The sequence below is a fragment of the Carettochelys insculpta genome, chromosome 22 (assembly GCF_033958435.1).
Source record: "Carettochelys insculpta isolate YL-2023 chromosome 22, ASM3395843v1, whole genome shotgun sequence".
Lineage (NCBI taxonomy): Eukaryota > Metazoa > Chordata > Testudines > Carettochelyidae > Carettochelys > Carettochelys insculpta.
The window spans coordinates 23,255,152-23,273,023 of NC_134158.1; the positions used below are offsets into that span (position 1 = coordinate 23,255,152).

General features: G+C 62.8%; 1 protein-coding gene across 3 annotated transcripts; it reads right to left on the bottom strand.

The window, feature by feature from the left end:
• Window positions 1–299: 299 nt before the first annotated feature.
• On the bottom strand, window positions 300–17,058 carry PRX (periaxin). 3 transcript variants are annotated; one of them, XM_075016622.1, is made up of 6 exons: window positions 16,253–17,058; window positions 15,583–15,672; window positions 14,896–15,024; window positions 8,666–8,825; window positions 7,412–7,605; window positions 300–6,162 (listed from the first exon to the last, which is right to left on the bottom strand). In XM_075016622.1, exons 3-6 carry the CDS (start codon window positions 14,920–14,922, stop codon window positions 568–570), a joined length of 5,976 nt encoding a protein of 1,991 aa, XP_074872723.1. In that variant the 5' UTR covers window positions 14,923–15,024; window positions 15,583–15,672; window positions 16,253–17,058; the 3' UTR covers window positions 300–567. The 3 variants fall into 3 exon arrangements, with proteins under 3 accessions (XP_074872723.1, XP_074872721.1, XP_074872722.1); XM_075016620.1 differs by having other exon boundaries at window positions 8,666–8,828; XM_075016621.1 differs by lacking the exon at window positions 15,583–15,672 and having other exon boundaries at window positions 8,666–8,828.
• Between the last annotated feature and the right edge of the window lie 814 nt (window positions 17,059–17,872).

Here is a 17,872-nt window from a genome sequence, read left to right on the forward strand (position 1 = left end):
AACCAGGCGTGCGACAGCCCCTACGTCACCCCTCCGCCCTTTCCCAGCGAGGGTCAGGCTAGCAAGAGGGCAGCGGGCTTGGGCTGCAGCAGCAGCGCTTTACTCTCCCGAGCGGTACCGCGCAAGTGTCCGTGCTGCCCACCAGGAGCGGACCAGCACCGCCGGGAATGCAGCTCAGGCCCAAGTTAAGGCCAGAGCCCCTCTGTGCAGCATCCCCCGGCTTCCTGCCAGGCCTTGTGGGGACCGGGGCAGGGCCGGCCCCCGGGCAAAGGAGCTGGTTAGTGAACGGGGCAACGTGCTAAGTGGAACTTAGTTATTTATTCACATTATATTCAACAAACACAAACAAAAGTCTCGCCCCACGAGGATTCCCTCGCCCCTGCCCCCGCGGGGAGGAGTCGGAGCTGGGTGTTAGAACAGCTGGGTCCCCCCTTCCCACGCCCGGCCCAGTGCTGGGGTTAGTGTGTCTGCCACCCGCAGTACAGCACAGACCTGCACAGATACCAGCCTGCCAAGCGCCATCGCCAGAGGGGCTCTAGCCTGTGCGTTCCCAGCCCCAGCCCAGCCTCAGATGGCAGATAATCTGCCCACCGCTGTCTCCCCCTGCATCAGCTTTGCCTTGGCCGACCCCGTCACGCGGCCTCCGTCCCCCTCCAGGGTCTGCTCCTCTGGTGGAGTGGAGAAACCCAGCTTGGGTGTCCGAACCTTGAACCCCGCCAGGCCCTCCTCCCTGTCCAAGGTGCCGCCCAGTCCCCTGCCGGCTTTGGGGCTCAGGGCCAGCTTGGGGACCTTGAACTTGGGCAATTTCTCTTTGCCATCCAGCTCACTTCTGGGGCTGGCCTCCTGGCCCCTCTGAACATTGTATTCCCCCTTCGACTTGGAGATGAAGCCCAGGGAGATCTTGGGTGCCTCCAGCTTGGCCTCTGGGTCCCTCTCCTGCTTTTCCAGCTCCGCCCGGGCAGCCAAAGAGCCCACGTTCCTGGCCTCTTCCCTCTTAGAGCCCGAGAGAGTGAGCTTGGGGGACTTGAACTTGGCCGCCTTTAGAGGTGAGAAAGTGCCAACGGAAGCCTCCTCCTTGGCCTCTTCTGCCCTCACCAAGTGGAGGTTCAGTTCGGGGTCCATCTCCATCGCCTTGTAAGGGGACGAGAGTTCCACCTGGGGCAGCCTGACCCTGCCCGGCCTCGCCATGCTCTCCTGGGACGGGTCGGCCTCCGCCCCATTAAGCTGAGCTGCTGCCCGCAGTCCGCTGAAGCCCAGCTCTGGGCCCTCGGCCTTGGAGAAGCCCAGCTTGGGCAGCCTCAGGCTGGAGCCTTTCTCCAGATCCTCTTCTTCCAGCCCCCCATTCACAGCTCTGGGTTTGGAGAGCCCAATGCCGGGCTTCAGCTTCACCTTGGAGACCCTGGCCTCGCCGTCCCCAACCTCCACAATGCCTTCCAGGAGCCCCGAGGCAGCTTCAGCCCCCTTCCCCTTGGGCCTTGCCAGCGCGAGCGCCGCCTTCCTCACCTTGGGCATCTTGAGCTTGGCTTCAGCCTCCTGGGCCTCGCTCCCCCCGGCAGAGAGCCCCTCGCCTCCTGCCTGGCTGGCTTTGGGCAGGGCCAGCCCAAACTTGGGCAGCTTCATCTTGGACCTCCTCCGCACCTCGGCTTCGGGGGAGTCTCCTGAAACCCCACTGCCACCCTCCTTCTCTCCTGGGATGCCAGCAGCCCCCTCCACTTGGTACTCGACATGGCCCTGCAGGGCCGGGGTGGAGAGCTCCAGGCCCGACACCTTGAACAGGGCTTTCTTCCCGCTGGGCGGCTCCTTGCGGCCGGGGAGCGAGACAGTCACATTCCTCTCCTCCCCTCTGGATCCCGAAAGCCCCAGTGGCAGCAGCTTGATCTTGGGCATCTTGAGCTTGGCCTCCAACCCTCCCACGTCCCCCTCCCAGTCTGCAGCACCTGCTGGTTCCTCAGCCCTGCCTGCGTTGGCTCTTCCCCCCTCCACCAGCAGCGCGGCTCCCGGGCCCATCGAGAAGCCCACGTCCGGGATGACAAGCTGGGGCAGTCGAAAGGAGCCGTCTGTGCCCTCTGCCATGGGGCAGAGGGGCTGGGTGTCCATCTGGGATTCATCCATCTTGCCCTCAGTGCCTGCTCGGGACATCCCCAACGAGGGCATCTTCAGCTTGAACCTGCTGTCTCCGCCGTAGGTCGCGGCCTCACTTCCCCCTTCTCCCTTGCCCACGGTAAAGCCAATGGGAACTGATGGCATTTGGAACCTGGCCTCTTTCCCCTCTCCAGTGCTTCCCGGGCTCTCGGGGCTCCCCCAGAGCTTGGGAGGTTTCAGCTCCACCCTGGGGGTCTGGGATGAGTCTCTATCTGCCTCCCGCTGGTCATCAGCACTGGAGCCTCCGAATTTAGGCAGCTTAATCTTCGGGCCACTCACTTCGACTTGGGGCACCTTCCCGTGCAGCCCCGGCATGTCCAGAGCCAAGCCTGGATCTCTGCTAAAGCCAGCGACAAATCCCACCTCTGGGGCTTTCCCCTTCGGGGTAGAAAACGCAGGCAGTGCAACCGAGGGCAGCTGAAACCTGCCCTTGGCTTCCTCCAGCTCCTGCCTGGCCATCTCCCCCTCAGTCAGAGGCTGCTCTCCATCCGAGAGCCTGGCCCTGGGCAAGGACAGATCCAGCCTGGGCACCCTGTGCTTGAGGCTCTGCAGGGCAGCTTCAGCATCGTCAGTTGCGTATTTGCCCCCTGGTGTCCCCAGGGCTGCTCTTGGGTCCTTGGATTGAGCTGGGAGCTCCACCAAGTCCTTGCCCAGGACAGCCGGCAGCTCCACCTCAGGCATCTTCATTTTAGTGTCTGCTCTCTCGAAGGCGGCCTCCCCCTCTGTCCTCAGCCCAGCTTCCTGCTGGCCCAGCACGTGCGCGCCAGCTTTGGGCAAGCTGAGGCCCAAGTCGAGCTTGGGCGCAGAGATGGCAATGGAAGGCGCCTTGGGGATTTTAAGGTTTCCTTCGTGGCCCTGGAGGTCTGCCTCGTGGACGCCCGGGGCCGGCTTTCTCAGCAGCGTCTCCCCCTCGGCTCTTGCGCTGGGCAGGGACATGTGCACCGAGGACACTTGGTCAGGTGCGGAGACCTCCAGCGAAGGCATCTTCACCTTGCCCAGTTTCAGCTTGGCACCAGGGCTCTCGGGCCTCCCGGATGCCTCCCCCTCAGCTTTGTCCCCTTTGGCTCCAAAGGGTGGCAGCTCCACCTGGGGCATTTTCATCTCTAGGACAGGGCCTTGGATGTGACTTTCGCCTCTGGCACCTTGCACGTCGGCTTCTGCCTTGGGAGAGAGCTGCAGCTTTGGCATCCTCAGGAAGGGGCCTTTGACCTCCTCCTCTGGGCTCCCAGTGTCCAGGCTGAGGTCTTTGGTAGCCGCTTTCTCTTTCCTGCCGTGCACGTCGATCTCCAGAGAGGTCACGCTGGGCCCAGGCACCTCCACTCCCTTCCTGACAATGCCAAATGATGGCATTTTGAACTTGGGCATCTTCAGCTTGGCCTTTGCTCTCCCATCCAGCTCCCCGGACAAGGCCTTGGCACCGTCTTTTCCTTCCCTCCTGACAGGCTCTTGCTCCAGTTCCAGCTCTTCCTCTTTGCTCTTCCCACCAAATTTTGGCAGTGAAAATTTTGGCATCTTCAACTTCCCCTCAGGGCCCCCAAGGCTGCTGTCAGGCGACGCTGCCCTGGCTTGCGCGACTACCCCATCGGCGGCATCCCCCGGCCCCTCAGGCAAGGCCAAGGCCACATCCACTTTGGGGATGGAGATGTCAACCCTGGTAACTTTCACCAATGGCAGCTTCGCCTGGGCTTCAGAGGAGTCCGCACTGAGGGGCAGCCCCGAGAGCTCCACCTTCCCGCTGGGGGGCTTCTCCTCCCCCTCCACGGACAGCTCGGCCACCTGCTTCGAGCTGGAGAACGGGAGCCCGAACTTGGGCAAGGAGAACTTGGGTGATTTCGACTTGGCGTCAGGCTCTGGTGGGCGGGCGCTGCTGGCGATGGGGGCTGAGGGCCCTGCCAGGTCCGTGGTCTCGATGGCCACCTCGGGGATCTTCGGAGTGGAAATTTCAATGGAAGGCAGCTTCCCTTTGGCATCCTGGCTCGCGGGTTTCCCGTCGGGGCCACTGAGCCCTCGGCCGAGCATCGGGAACATCGGAGCCGCTGTGTCCTTCCCGGCCAGCCCCGCCCCCTCTGGCTTCTCTTTGCCAAGCCAAATACCCACTGCAGGGATCTTCTCCACTGCCCCGCTGAGGTCCGGGCCTTCGAGGGCTGCTCCCCGCCTCTCCGCCTCCACCTGCGGCACAGGGAGGCCATTCCTCCCCAGGGGGGCTGGCACGTCGATCTCCACCTGCAAGTCCTGGCAGATGGCCCCGAACTTTGAGAGGGGGTCCGGGGGGGGCCTCAGCTCACGATCTGGCTGGCCGGCCTCTGCCCTGAGCTTCCCCTCCAGGCCAGGCTTTGCCTTCGGCAGCTCCAGGTCAACTCCCACCTGGGGCATGTGGATGTCTAGCACAGGCATCTTCACCGAGGGGAAACTCAGCCTGGCCTGGGCCGTTTGCTCCTCCGCCTCCAGCCTCTTTGCATCCGCTCTCCCCGATGGCAGCCTCATCTCCACCCGCGGCTTCTCCACCATGAGCTCCAGCTCTGGCTTCGGCAAAGCGGCCTCTAGCAGCTCCACATCCACCGCCTTCATCCCCGGCACGGAGAGCGCCAGCTGGGGCAGGCTGAGCTTCCCAGCCAGGCTCTCTGGGACCTCGGCCTCCAGCGACGGGGCTTTGGGCTCTGGCCCATGGGACTCGCTCTCCACTGTCCCAGCCGCGCCAGAGAGGTCGAATTTCGGAAGTGACACCTGGGGCACTTTGAATTTAAACTCGGGACCCTCGGCACTGTCTCCGTCGGGGGCCTTCCCTCTCCTGGCCATGGCGAGCTCAGCTGGTTCCACCTTCCCTTTGGGCAGGTGCAGGTTGGCAGTGCTGGGGACAGAGATGTCGATGGAGGGCATCTTCAGCCTGGGGAGCTTTCCCTTTCCGTCCGCAGGGGGCCCTTTCGCCTCGGCCTCCGCAGCCGGCTTGGTGTCCCGCAGCGAGAGCCCAACACTCGGCATCTTAACCTTGGGGCCTCTCACCTTCAGCTCAGGGCTCTCCCGCTCTGCTTTGGCCACTTTCACGCCCCCCTGGGGCACCTTGATTTCCCTCTCCTCCTCCTTGGGTTTGCCCCCAGGCACGAGCAGGGTGAGCTTGGGTATCTTCACATCCACCTCGGGGAACTGCAGTGTGGCACCAGCCAGCTCAGGTTCCCGGTCCGTGGCCACCTTCCCTGTAGGCAGGGGGATCTCGATGTCCACCGGCTGCACCCCTATGCTCAGCGATGGGAGCTTCATGCCGGCCGTTGGCCTCCCCTCTGGCTCCTCCGCCTGCCCCCTGTCGCTGAGCAGCGAGACGCCGAGCTGGGGGGCTGGGATGGCAGGTGCAGCTATTTCCACGGAGGGCAGCCTGAGGCCTGGCTTGAGCTCCCCGTCAGGCCCTTCTGCTCCCTGCTCTGCTGGAAGCTTCCTCTCTGGGCCTCGCACCTTGAGCACCCCCTCTGCAGGCCTGGAGGACGCCCCAAACTTGGGCAGCTGGATGTGGAAGCCCTCCCCTTTGGCAGCCAGCTCGGGGGGCGCCAGGCCGGCTGCCACTGTGGGAGCTGTGAGATCAGGGATGGGAACATCCAGCTCGACCTGCGGTGCCTTGAACCCGCCTTTGTCCTTGTCATCGTCCTTCGGCTTCTGAGCCTTGGGGCTCGGGGCCGCGACCTGGGCACCCGCCTCCATCTCCTTGCTGCCTGGGGGCAGGGTCACCTCCAACCTCCCCTCGGGCGCCTTCCTGCCAGCCACCTCCTTCACCCTCAGCCGAGGGAACGTGAGCTTCCTGCGCTTTGCGCCTGAGGTGGGCCGCGGGACGGAGACAGCGGGGCTGGGCCAGGCCCCGCTCCTCTCAGTAGCACTCCTGGTCCTCCGCAGCTTGGCGAACTTGGGCAAGGAGAACTCTACATCCACCGGGCCCGGCACCGTCTTAGCCAAGAGCTCCGTGCTGCCGGCCAGGGTCGTGTCCTGTGCCGGGGCCTTGCCCGCCTTCTTCTTCAGGGGCGAAAGGCTCCTCATGCTCTGCGGGGAGAGAGCAGCCCTGTGACTGGGGCTCAGAAGCCCGTGCTGCAGCCTGAACACGGCTGAACACGTCCTCTGCAGCCTCCCATCCTGTGCAGCCCCGCATCACCTGTCCCCACCACCTGCTGCCTACAGCCCCTGCCCCCTGCCCGCAGCCCCTGCCACCTGCCCCCTACTCCATGCCCCCTGCCCCCTGCCCCTGCCCACAGCTCCTGCCCCCCGCCCATGGCCCCGCAGCCCCTGCCCCCTGCCTGCGGCCCTGTACCCTTGCCCCTACCCCATGCCCCCTGCCCACCAGCCCCACAGCTCCTGCCCCCTGCCTGCGGCCCCGCAGCCCCTGCCCCCCCGCACGGTGAGCCTGGGGCAGTCCAGACAGGGCAGCTGCACCACTCAGAGTGCAGATGCCCCTGAGCCCAGCAGCCCCCTGGCCAAGATCAACCTGCTCGAACAGGCCTGGAAACCCCGGGCTGCGGGAGGGGCCCTGGTGGAGCCGGGGATGGAGCCCAGGAGTCCTGGCCGAGGCTCCCCACATCCCCAACCCTAACGCAGCCTCCCTCACGCCCAGGCCCTCCTGGGGCGAGGCTGGCGGCTGAGCAGCCCAGCCACCCCGAGGGGCCTCCCATGCGGCACAGCACTGGCAAAGGGGGCGGCTCCCGGCCGCTTCTGATATAGGAGGCGGGTCTGGGGTGTGGCCAGAACACACTGCACTGTCGCTATTCGCTGCCCTGGCCCATGGGGGCGTGGCCAGAACACACTGCACTGTTGTTATTCGCTGCCCCGGCCCATGGGGGCGTGGCCAGAACACACTGCACTGTCATTATTCGCTGCCCTGGCCCATGGGGGCGTGGCCAGAACACACTGCACTGTTGCTATTCGCTGCCCTGGCCCATGGGGGCGTGGCCAGAAAACACTGCACTGTCGCTATTCGCTGCCCTGGCCCATGGGGGTGTGGCCAGAGCGCACTGCACTGTGGGTATTTGCTGCCCCGCCCCACCCCGGGGCCCATAGAGGGTGAAGCCCTGAAGCTGCAGGAGGCCCAGGGGACAGAAGGCGCGTGGGGCCGTTGCCGTTGGCTCCCCGACAGGCAGGAAGGGGGTAAATGAGAAATTGGGGCCCAGAGAACAGAGTGAGTCTCCGACGCAGCAGCTGAGTTGTAACCCAACGGGGAGAGACGCCGTCCCCCCTCCCCGGCACAGACATTTCCCACCACGAGTCACTCCCGGCGCTGCAGGAGGCCCGCCCCACGTACCAGCTTGGCCAGCTTGGCCTGGGGTCCCTTCGCTTCGGCACCACCAGCAGCAGGGCTGCCGAGTGCGTCCGAGCGGGGAACGGTGCGCTTCAGACAGAAGGAGACCTTGCAGGATTCGGCACATTGCAGGAGCCTGACGGCGTCCTCGTAGCGCATGTTCTCGAAGTACACCCGGGCGCTCAGCAGCTGGTCACCTATGGGGAGGCATGGGGGGCTAGGGACACTGCGATGCCCCCCTCTGCCCGCAGCTGTTCCTGCCACGCGCCCCCCTGCCCCCAGCTGGCCCTGCCACACGCTCCTCTGCCCCCAGCTGGCCCTGCCACACGCCCCTCTGCCCCCAGCCGGCCCTGCCACACGCCCCCCTGCCCCCAGCCGGCCCTGCCACGCGCCCCCCTGCCCCCAGCCGGCCCTGCCACGCGCCCCTCTGCCCCCGTCCGGCCCTGCCACGTGCCCCTCTGCCCCCAGCCGGCCCTGCCACGCGCCCCTCTGCCCCCAGCCGGCCCTGCCACACGCCCCTGTGCCCCCGTCCGGCCCTGCCACACGCCCCTCTGACCCCAGCCGGCCCTGCCACACGCCCCTCTGCCCCCAGCCGGCCCTGCCACACGCCCCCCTGCCCCCAGCCGGCCCTGCCACACGCCCCTCTGCCCCCAGCCGGCCCTGCCACACGCCCCTCTGCCCCCAGCCGGCCCTGCCACACGCCCCTGTGCCCCCGTCCGGCCCTGCCACACGCCCCTCTGACCCCAGCCGGCCCTGCCACACGCCCCTCTGCCCCCAGCCGGCCCTGCCACACGCCCCCCTGCCCCCAGCCGGCCCTGCCACACGCCCCTCTGCCCCCAGCCGGCCCTGCCACACGCCCCTCTGCCCCCAGCCGGCCCTGCCACACGCCCCTCTGCCCCCAGCCGGCCCTGCCACACGCCCCTGTGCCCCCGTCCGGCCCTGCCACACGCCCCTCTGACCCCAGCCGGCCCTGCCACACGCCCCTCTGCCCCCAGCCGGCCCTGCCACACTCCCCTCTGCCCCCAGCCGGCCCTGCCACACGCCCCTCTGGCCCCAGCCGGCCCTGCCACACGCCCCTCTGCCCCCAGCCGGCCCTGCCACACGCCCCCCTGCCCCCAGCCGGCCCTGCCACACGCCCCTCTGCCCCTGTCCGGCCCTGCCACGTGCCCCTCTGCTCCCAGCTGGCCCTGCCACATGGCCCTCTGCCCCAGCTGACCCCTACCCCACTCACCATCCCCTCTCCTTGGTGCCACCCACCTTCTCTCAGGCTCAGGGCCTTGGCAGCAGGTGACTGTGCCAGCACATCAGAGACGAAGAGCCCCTCTTTGCCCCCGCCGGCCACACTGAGCCCACCGAGCCCAGCCCTGGCCTCTGTCTCAAGGATGACCTCCACCAGCTCCGACGCCTTCACTGCCTCCTGCTGGGGAAGAGAGAAGTCACTCAGGGTGGGGGTAGTGAGCTGGAATGGCTGCCAGGAGAGAGTCAGGGGCTGCCCAGTGAGGAGCAGAGCATCCGGATTGCAACCGGTGTTTGTCCTGGGGGTGCACATCTCAGCGCAGCCAACAACATTTATTCCGCTTATGGATGGAAAACTTGGGAGGGAAGCTGGCGGGGGAGGCAGGCTCTGACCCAAGCCTCTTGGAGCCGGCAGGCATGGCGGGGTCAGTGCCAGGGTCCCCCAGGGCTGTGTGGTTGCCGGCTCAGGGCCCAGAGTGGAGACAGCCACACGTCCGGGCAGTGGGACAAAGGGCTTGGGGCCCTGTGACATCACAGCCATTTCTGTTGCCCTTGTACATAGTGGCCCCAAACCTTGTGCTGGGGGGGCCCAGTGAGGTGGCACAGAATCCGTCTCTGCTACTCGTCTGGCTGCGCTGCGGTGGGCTGAGACCCACAATGGGAGCGTGCTCCCGCCCGGCCAGGAGAATGGACCGACAAAGGCCCAGACGTCCAATACACACTGCAGGGATCTTGGTCTTGTCCTTGGAAATGCAGCGCCCTGGGCTGAGGCCAGCGGCCCAGGCGTCCATTCCACCTGCCGTGCAGATGGACTGGGATCTGCTGGCGAGACCAGCGCCCAATGGCGGGTTGCCACAATGGCTCCCCGGCTCAGGTAACCCGGACCCTCCAGTGTGTCCACCGGAAACGCTATCAGAGGGCCCTGGCAGTGACCCTCCCGGTTCCGGTTTCCCGTCTCCGGGAATGAAGCCCGTCTGTCCCGGGATCCTGCCCCCCGGGTGTGTTTTCAGAGGCTTTCAAAGAGCAGCAGCAGCTGCAATGGATGCATGTAATGTGTCAGGTTAGTCATGGTGCGCTCGTGCCCTGCTCTTGCTTTCTTTCTCAATAACCCTGCAGATGTTGGAGTCGAAAGGCTGGGCCCAGCGTGCTGCTGGGTAAGATCTAAGCGTGCGTTGATCTGGGACTGTGCCTGGACCCTGTGGGGCCTGGAGGAAGCCGTGTGGAGCTGGTGGAATAGGTTTTAACAACCTCTCCCCTTTGGTTTGGACATTTAGAGCCACCTGTGGGTTTGCTCGTGTGGCTTCCGGCTGCTTGGATTTGCCTGAGTGGGGAGGAAATCCCAGCCAGCCTTTACGTGGCCCCAGTGTAAGTGATATACCCAGCGCTGGTTCCCTCGGCTGTGCCTAGAACCCCGTCATATTCCAGGCCCTCAGGCGAGACGTGCTGTGATGGAGTGGGGGATACCTGTGTGTGTGTGTGAGTGGCTCACAGAGGGTGTGAGGCTCCTGCTGAGGGTAACCTTGACAACCAGGTAACACCTTTGTACTGGAGACAAAGGAGGAGGTGGAACCTGAGGGGTTTGAATTGGAACTGGGAGTTGGAAAGCGGTTAGTCTGGGCTGAGAGAGAGCAAAACCAAGGAGGGGGCAAGGCCTCGGCTCCGGGGGCCCCTTGGGGCCTCCTCTCCCCAGCATGGATTGGACTGGCTGTCTCTGCCAGCTGCACTGACTCCTCTGTACGACGCTGTGTCCTGTCCGCTAATAAACCCGCTGTTCTCCTGCGGAGTGAGAGTCACCCCTGCCTGCGGACGGGTGCAGAGCCTGGGGGACCCCAAACCCCATCACACTGGTGTCAGCAGTGGGATGTACGACACCCCGAGGATGGAGCATCCAGCAGTAAGTGACGGGGGCCCCGGAAGAAGAAGGGGGGCGAGCAAGACCCAGGTGTGCTGATGGGCAGTGAGGTGCAGTTCCCCAAGGCGGAGGGGCCTGTGGCTGAACCCGAGCAACTGCGGTTGTGGTCCTCGAGAGGAGGTGTCACACCCAAGGAGGGGTCACTCCTGGGAGTCAGTTGGAGTCGGCTCCAGAAGGTGGAGGGGCCGAGGGCCCAACCCCAGGAACAAGTGACCCACGAGGAGGCTGACACACTGAAGGAGTTCTTCCCAAGACAGTGTGGTCATGGTCCTTGAGAGTGGGTGTCACAGCAAAGAAGGGGTTCCTCTGGGACTCTTTTGGAGTCGGTCCCAGAGGGTGGAGGGGCCTACGGCCTAACCCCAGAGAGCTTGTGACTTGCAAGGAGTCTGGCACACTGAAGGGATTCGTCCAGGAATCGTGGGGTGCAGAGGGCATCAGCCTGAGAGCCTGCAACCACGCTCAGCAACTCTGCTGTGAAGTGGCAGCACCTGGAAACCGAATCGAGATTAAAGGAGCTGGACAAGGCAGTGTGGATGTGCAGTGGCAGAGCTGGGGGTTAAGGAAACTCTTGCAGGGGTGAGCCCAGATCGGGGCAGGGAATCCTGGCCTGCATGGAGCTCTGAACCAAGTGGCCTGCCGCAGCTCAAGGAGGAAAGGAGCGATTCCAACCCATTGTCTACTAGTGGCCAAGACAGATCTGCGAAGAGTTTTCCAGGGGCTGAGGAAGGTGCCTGTGTGTCTGTGCAGGAAAGCAGCTTGTCCACTGGGAATGGCAAGTTGCCTGTGAGAGAAGCTGCTTCACCTTCTGGGTGTGTGTCGAGACCAGCCAGGGGGTTGGGACAAAGGAGAGAGTGTCTCCCATTGTCTGTCTGTGTTGAACAGCAGCAGCAGCCTGGGGAGAGAGCAGAGCCTGCATTTGGAAAAGGTGCCACGAGGAAACTAGCCCACTGTCTGAGGAAGATTCCCCAGCCTGGGGTGGCTGGAGAGGGAACCAGGAAAGAGCATTCCAGGTGTAACTCTGAATCCAGCCATGGGGGCTGGAGCAGAGGGAATGGCTCTGGGATGGGCAGTGGTATCCCTGACAAGGACGCTGGTCCTTGGTGCAAGAAAGGTGCTTCTGCTTCTAGGGAAGTGAATCCTTTGTCTGAGTCTGTGGGGGCTCGAGATGGGGCCAAGATCCCAGAGCTGGATCTGAGGGCAGCTGAAGCCCAGATGGGAAGTGGACCTACCTCTGTGTCTCTCAGGGGGGATGATGCTTTAACTCAGTCTGATCCAGTCAGTATCATCAGGGAATCCCAGAGACCAGATGATTCTGGAACCTGTTCTTTGCCTGATGCTGAGGTGTTACGGGGAGGGGTGAGAGGACTCTGTCTGACCAGAGTCATCCTCTAGCCAGGACACAGGAAGAGCAGACTGGTGATGGAGTTATTCTGATTGATGAAGAGAAAGAAGCTGGTAGCAGAAGGGAGGAAAGGGATCCTGACCTTCTGTCCGGTGGTACTGGCTGTCTGCCTGGAGGGGGATTATGTGGGAATTTGCCTGATGGGCCAGAAGTGATCCTGGGCATAGGTGAAACCCAGGAGCTGGTTGTGGCTCAAGGGAGCAGTGCCCCCATGGAAGCAGACAGGGGTGAGTTGTTTGGGGGAGCTCTTGAGGAAGAAAATTTCCCTGAAACTTTTCCTGACCCATCTGTGGGGACTGCAGAACATGGGAGTGAGGTGAAGGAGAGTGAACAGGAAAGGTGCTTGTCTGTAAGAGCCAGAGCAGCCCTTTGCCTGTGGAGAAGTTTGTTTCAGCTCCTGATGGCCAGGACCTGCGTGAGTGTGAAACCACTGGCTGTGCTCTGGAAGGGTCCAAAGCAGGCAGGGTAAAAGTTTCTCAGGAACTGGAAGTTGGTCCAAGTAAAGTGACAACTATCAGGGAATGTGAGCAGCCCTGTGAAGACCAAGTGAAATGGCTGCACAGTCAATCTCTGTAGGATGCAGGAGAGGGCCAGCAATTCCCCATCTCCAGATGGTGGAAACACTTACAAGCCGTGTCTACACGTGCCCCAAATTTCGAAATGGCCACGCAAATGGCCATTTTGAAGTTTACTAATGAAGCGCTGAAATGCATATTCAGCGCTTCATGAGCATGTGGGCGGCCGCGGCACTTCGAAATTGACGCGCCTCGCCACCACGCGTCTCGTCCCGACGGGGCTCCTTTTCGAAAGGACCCCGCCTACTTCGAAATCCCCTTATTCCCATGAGCTCATGAAAATAATGGGAATAAGCTCATGAGCTCATGGGAATAAAGGGACTTCGAAGTAGGCGGGCTCCTTGCGAAAAGGACCCCCGTCTGGACGAGACACGCGGCGGCAAGGCGCATCAATTTCGAAGTGCTGCGGCCGCCCGCATGCTAATGAAGCGCTTAATATGCATTTCAGTGCTTCATTAGTAAACTTCGAAATGGCCATTTGTGTGGCCATATCGAAGTTTGGGGCACGTGTAGACGTAGCCATATTCTCATACTGGACTCCACTTCTGATTCCATGGGGAGGCAGAAGCTGGAAGTGGAAGGAAAAAGGAGCTGTGGGCCTGGTGGACCAGTAAGGGATAAACAGGGATTCCTTCATGCAGATTCTGCTTCTGGGACTCACAAAACAACTTTTAGAAACCATAGTAACAGAGAGGAAGCCGTGCTAGTCTATACACTATCAAAACAAAAAGCAGTCAAGTAGCACTTTAACGACTAGCAAAATAGTTTATTAGGTGATGAGCTTTTGTGGGACAGACCCACTTCTTCAGACCAGAGCCAAACCAGAATAGACTCTCTGGTCTGGCTATGGTCTGAAGAAGTGGGTCTGTCCCACAAAAGTTCACCTAATAAACTATTTTGCTCGTCTTTAAAGTGCTACTTGACTGCTTTTTTTTAGAAACCAGTTTGGTTTGCAAATTTCCAGACTAGCTGGGAGGGGGCCGTCTCCCTGAGATGGCCCAGCTCTTGTTAGAAGGGACGGCACACCCAGAGAGATCAGATTTCCACCCCAGGGGGCAAGAGAGAAGATTAGAACTTGATGGTGCAAAGAAAGGCCTCAGCCATCTAGCCCCAAAATAGCAGATTCTCAAGGAGGTTACACAAAGGTTGTGGTCTACCTAAGAGCAATGTGAATGTACAATTGCAATGGGTTTGTTCTGTTACTCACACTGACTGCTGTAACCAGTGGGTGCTGCTACCAAAAGCTGTAGAATTGTACCATGCACTGAATGTTTGGAAAGAGCCATGTCACATGATGACATTGATGTATAAACATGAATTGTGTGTTGAAGGAGTTTGTAATTCTGAAATGTCACCGTTGTGCCCTGTGACTAGTCTCGCAACCTCTCACATGAGACGGAACGTGCCAAACCTATTGTGTGGCATGAAAGGGGAAACTGAGGCACACAACCATTTTGGTGGTCTGGCTAAATGCCAAGGGTGGAAAACATTTGTACCTTCCTTTACTGGACTGTAACGGAATTCCAAACATTTGCTGCAGCAGCTGTATGGGCTCTGCCTGCCCGACCTGAGAACGTGGCTGATGGACCGGAGACCGAAGCGGGAAGACCAACCAACCTGAGGGAACTAAAGGGACTTGCCCAACTGCGTCACATGAAAAGGGCCAAGACCAAGCTCCTGACCTGGAGCCTCCCCCAGCAGGATTATGATGTGGAGGTGGTAACATCAAGGGGAGCACCGAGGGAACAGCCGATGCCCTATCCCGTGGGGAAGACCCTGAACTTCCCCAGGTCACTGGCTGAGTGACCCCGCTCAGTTCGGTCTGGAAGGGGGGAGAGATGTGATGGAGTGGGGGATACCTGTGTGTGTGTGTGTGTGTGAGTGGCTCTCAGAGGGTGGGGGGCTCCTGCTGAGGGTAACCTTGACAATCAGGTAACACCTTTGTACTGGAGACAAAGGAGGAGGTGGAACCTGAGGGGTTTGAATTGGAACTGGGAGTTGGAAGCAGTTAGTCTGGGCTGGGAGAGAGCTAGACCAAGGAGGGGGCCAGGCCTCAGCTCTGGGAGCCCCTCGGGGCCTCCTCTCCCCAGCATGGATCGGACTGGCTGTCTCTGCCGGCTGTGCTGACTCCTCTGTTCAGCTCTGTGTCCTGTCAGCTAATAAACCTGCTGTTCTCCTGCTGAGTGAGAGTCACTCCTGCCTGCGGATGGGTGCAGAGCCTGGGGGACCCCGAACCCCATCACATGTGCGCTGGGGCTGTTCCTACTGTGAAGAGGGGCTGGGCCCTTGCGGGGGTGAAGGGTCAGGCCTGGGAGCCACCGGGAGCGGGAGGAGTGCAGGCTGGGGAGGTTTCATTGCTCACCGCTGTGGCCCTGGCCTGGGTCGCCATCGCGGTAGCAGGGGGCGTCTCTGGCTCCACTTTGCTGGGCTGGGTCCTAATTTTCCGCTGTAAGACTTGCTTCAGCTCTGCATGGAGCTTCTCCTTCTGCACCTGCAGCGGGGAACAGGGCACAGAGGCCCTGAGTGCTGGGAGCCTGGCACGGGGTTACGGCACTGGGCTGGGAGCCAGGGCTCTGGGGGTCTCTCCCTGGCTCTGGGAGGGCGGTGGGGCTAGTGGTTAGAGATGGGGGAGGGCACACAGGGAGTCTGAACTGGCTTCTATCCCAGCTCTGCCATTGCCCTGCTGCGTCACGCCTGGCAAGTTCCAGCCCAGCTCTGTGCCTCAGTTTCCCCTGTGCCTGTCTAGTCTATTTAGACTGAACCCCTTGTTTGGGAGAGTTGACTCCAAAGCCCCAGGGAACCCATGGGCTGAACATCCCTGGGGCTTGTGCTGCTAAAGGGATGGGGCAGGTGCCCAACCCACCTCCTGCCTGCCCGGCTCCAGCTCACGGGTCTGGCCCAGCTCCCCAGGAAAGGCCCTTCAAACCCGGGACCCGAGGTGCTATTCTGGGGCTCGTTCCCAAGCCACAGGCAGGACCCCCCCTCCGCTCGCCAGCCCCACTCTGCTCCACTTTCCCGCCCTCCCTTCCTGCCTGCCCAGCAGCCTTACGGATCTCTCTGCTCTGCTGGCTTTGTGGGGCGCCGGGAGCGGCTGGGGCCGAGGTAGGGGCTGGGGCTGCTTCTCCTTTAATCCTGCCGCCTTGGGAGGAGGAGAGAAAACACAGGACTCAACCAGGAGCCACCGCTTCCCCCATCATGAGCACCCAGGCAGCCATCAGACAGCCATGCACCCTGCTTGGGGGGTGACAGCAGAGCCCCTCCTCACCTGGCCCTGATGGACACAGGGTCCCAGCAGGAAGCAACCAGGGCTCTGTACCCACGACCTGCTACAAGGCTCCTGTGGGTCTCAGTGTCAAATGGGTTCACGGGGGTAAGGGACCCCCAAGTTGGGCTGAGCCCCATGGAGAGGGGGTCCATCCTGGGGCGACTCAGGGGCCGCACACTTTTCAGGGTGGGGATCTGGACCAGGATCAGACCAGGGCCCCATCTAGCCCGGCCTCCCATCTGCTCCTGAGCATCAGCCGGTGGAAGCAGCGGGGAGGAGGGGGGTCCCCAGAGCTCTGGCCTCATTTCCGATTCCACCCCCCCGCAGTGCATGCTGGCGGGGCTGCGCTCCCGGTCACATGGCAACCGGCCCCCAGCCCCTGCTAGCCCCAGGCCTGCAGCTCAGCATCCCCAGTCCCAGCGGGAATGAGAGCAGGAGCTGGGTGGCTACTCACGGGAACCTGGCCTGTGCTGACAGCTTGGCCTGCGGGGTCGCTCTCCGCGCCTGCCCGGGACAGAGAAAACAGCAAGGTGAGGACCAGCACCTCGACAGGAGAGGGCTGGGTGGGGGCGGATCAGTGGGACTTGGCCAGGGCAATCTTCTGGAGAGCCCTGCGCTGGGGCAGGGGATCCCCATTCCCAGGGGGCAACGCTGGCTCCAGGGCTTTGTCCAACACCCCCGATTCTGGCTCTCACCCCGTGCCTGGCTGCTCCCTGGCAGGGTCGGGCAGGATCCGCCCCTCCCACTGCGACCTGCTCTGGAGTGGAGCAGCCTCCTCCCCAGTCCAAAGGAACCGGATCTAACCACATGCTCCCCACCACCCTCAGGGCCCAGCCAGTCCCAAAATAGCATCCCAGGGCCCCTGTTTACTCCTGCCAGCAGCAGCGGAAATGGCTTCTCCACCCAAAAGCCAGGGCCTCTGACCCTCCATTGGGCCAGCCGGGAAATGAGTCCCGCCCCGCCCTGCTTGTGCGGGCGGCCCCACTGCCGGGAGACTTCCTGTTAACACACAGCCCTTCCCCAGAGCCCACAGCCCAGCCCGGCTTGGGGCCTGTGTGGTCGGCCCCCAGCAGGGCTCAGGCCCCCGAACTCCTGAGCTCCAGCCTGAGGCCCATGCCTGCGCGCGCACCACTTCTCCCCCAGCACCCCTGGGCGGGAGGCCGGTGCTGTGTGAAACGAAAGGCCAGAGATCCCGGCACTCCAGGGGCTGGGGCTTTGTGGGAAATGCCAGCCCTCACCTCAGTGCTGCTGCTGTGTGCGTGGTCCTTTGAACTCACCAGCCCAGCCAGTGCCCTGATAAGAGCTGTGCCCCCCCCTCAGTCCCCCATGGCACGGTGCCCACCCCGGTGTGAGGCAGAGAGGGCTGCCCAGCAGGGCTCAAGCCATGATGTCCCCATGATGTGGGAGTGGCTCAGGCACCCCTCTCACCAGGTAGGGCTGGCGAGCACCCAGCATCCCCTGCCCCCGTGCCGGTCTCGATGCTGTGAAGAAAGGAGGTGCTGCCCCGGCGCATGGCCCAGGGTGACTACCACCCCCGCACCGCCGCCTGCTGGGCCTTAGCCGTGGAATCACTTCTCCCCAGGAACGGAGCAGCGAGTGGCTCCCCCTTTCCAGCTGGTACCTGGAGCAGCCCGAGGCACCTCCCCACGACACCCTTCTCCAGCCAGCTGGGGGACGGCATTCCCAGCTGCCGTCAGATGGGTCTAGGGCTCACCGACCTGCTGGGGATATGTGGAAGCAGCACCTAATGGCACCGTCCAAGGCAGAGGCCCTGGGGCCAGGCAGTGAGCTGGTGGGCCGAGCAGTTCCCAACAGCCGTAAGTGCATGAGCCAAGGGATGGTTTGGCCACCTGCAGGCACGTGGGGAGAGCCCGGCTTGACATAGATGCACCAGCCTCTGCAGCGAGGGGCCGTCCCGGTGTCAGGGCAGCGCAGGCGCTGGTGGTGAGCCTCCCTGTGTCTTTGGTGAGGCTACAGCCTGGGAGGCGCTGCCAGCCGGGGGTGAAAGGCAACGTCCTGCTCCCCACCAGTCACCCCAGAGCTGGGCTAGAACCTGGGCATCCCCTGCTCTAAC

Excerpts from the sequence above, each read along its gene's own strand:
- PRX (XM_075016621.1), bottom strand. The coding sequence starts at position 14,922 with ATGGCGACCCAGGCCAGGGCCACAGCG. Across the intron at positions 8,829-14,895 it reads CCCAGGCCAGGGCCACAGCG|CAGGAGGCAGTGAAGGCGTC; the intron begins GTGAGCAATGAA and ends TCTCTTCCCCAG. Across the intron at positions 6,163-7,411 it reads AGGCCAAGCTGGCCAAGCTG|AGCATGAGGAGCCTTTCGCC; the intron begins GTACGTGGGGCG and ends CTCTCCCCGCAG.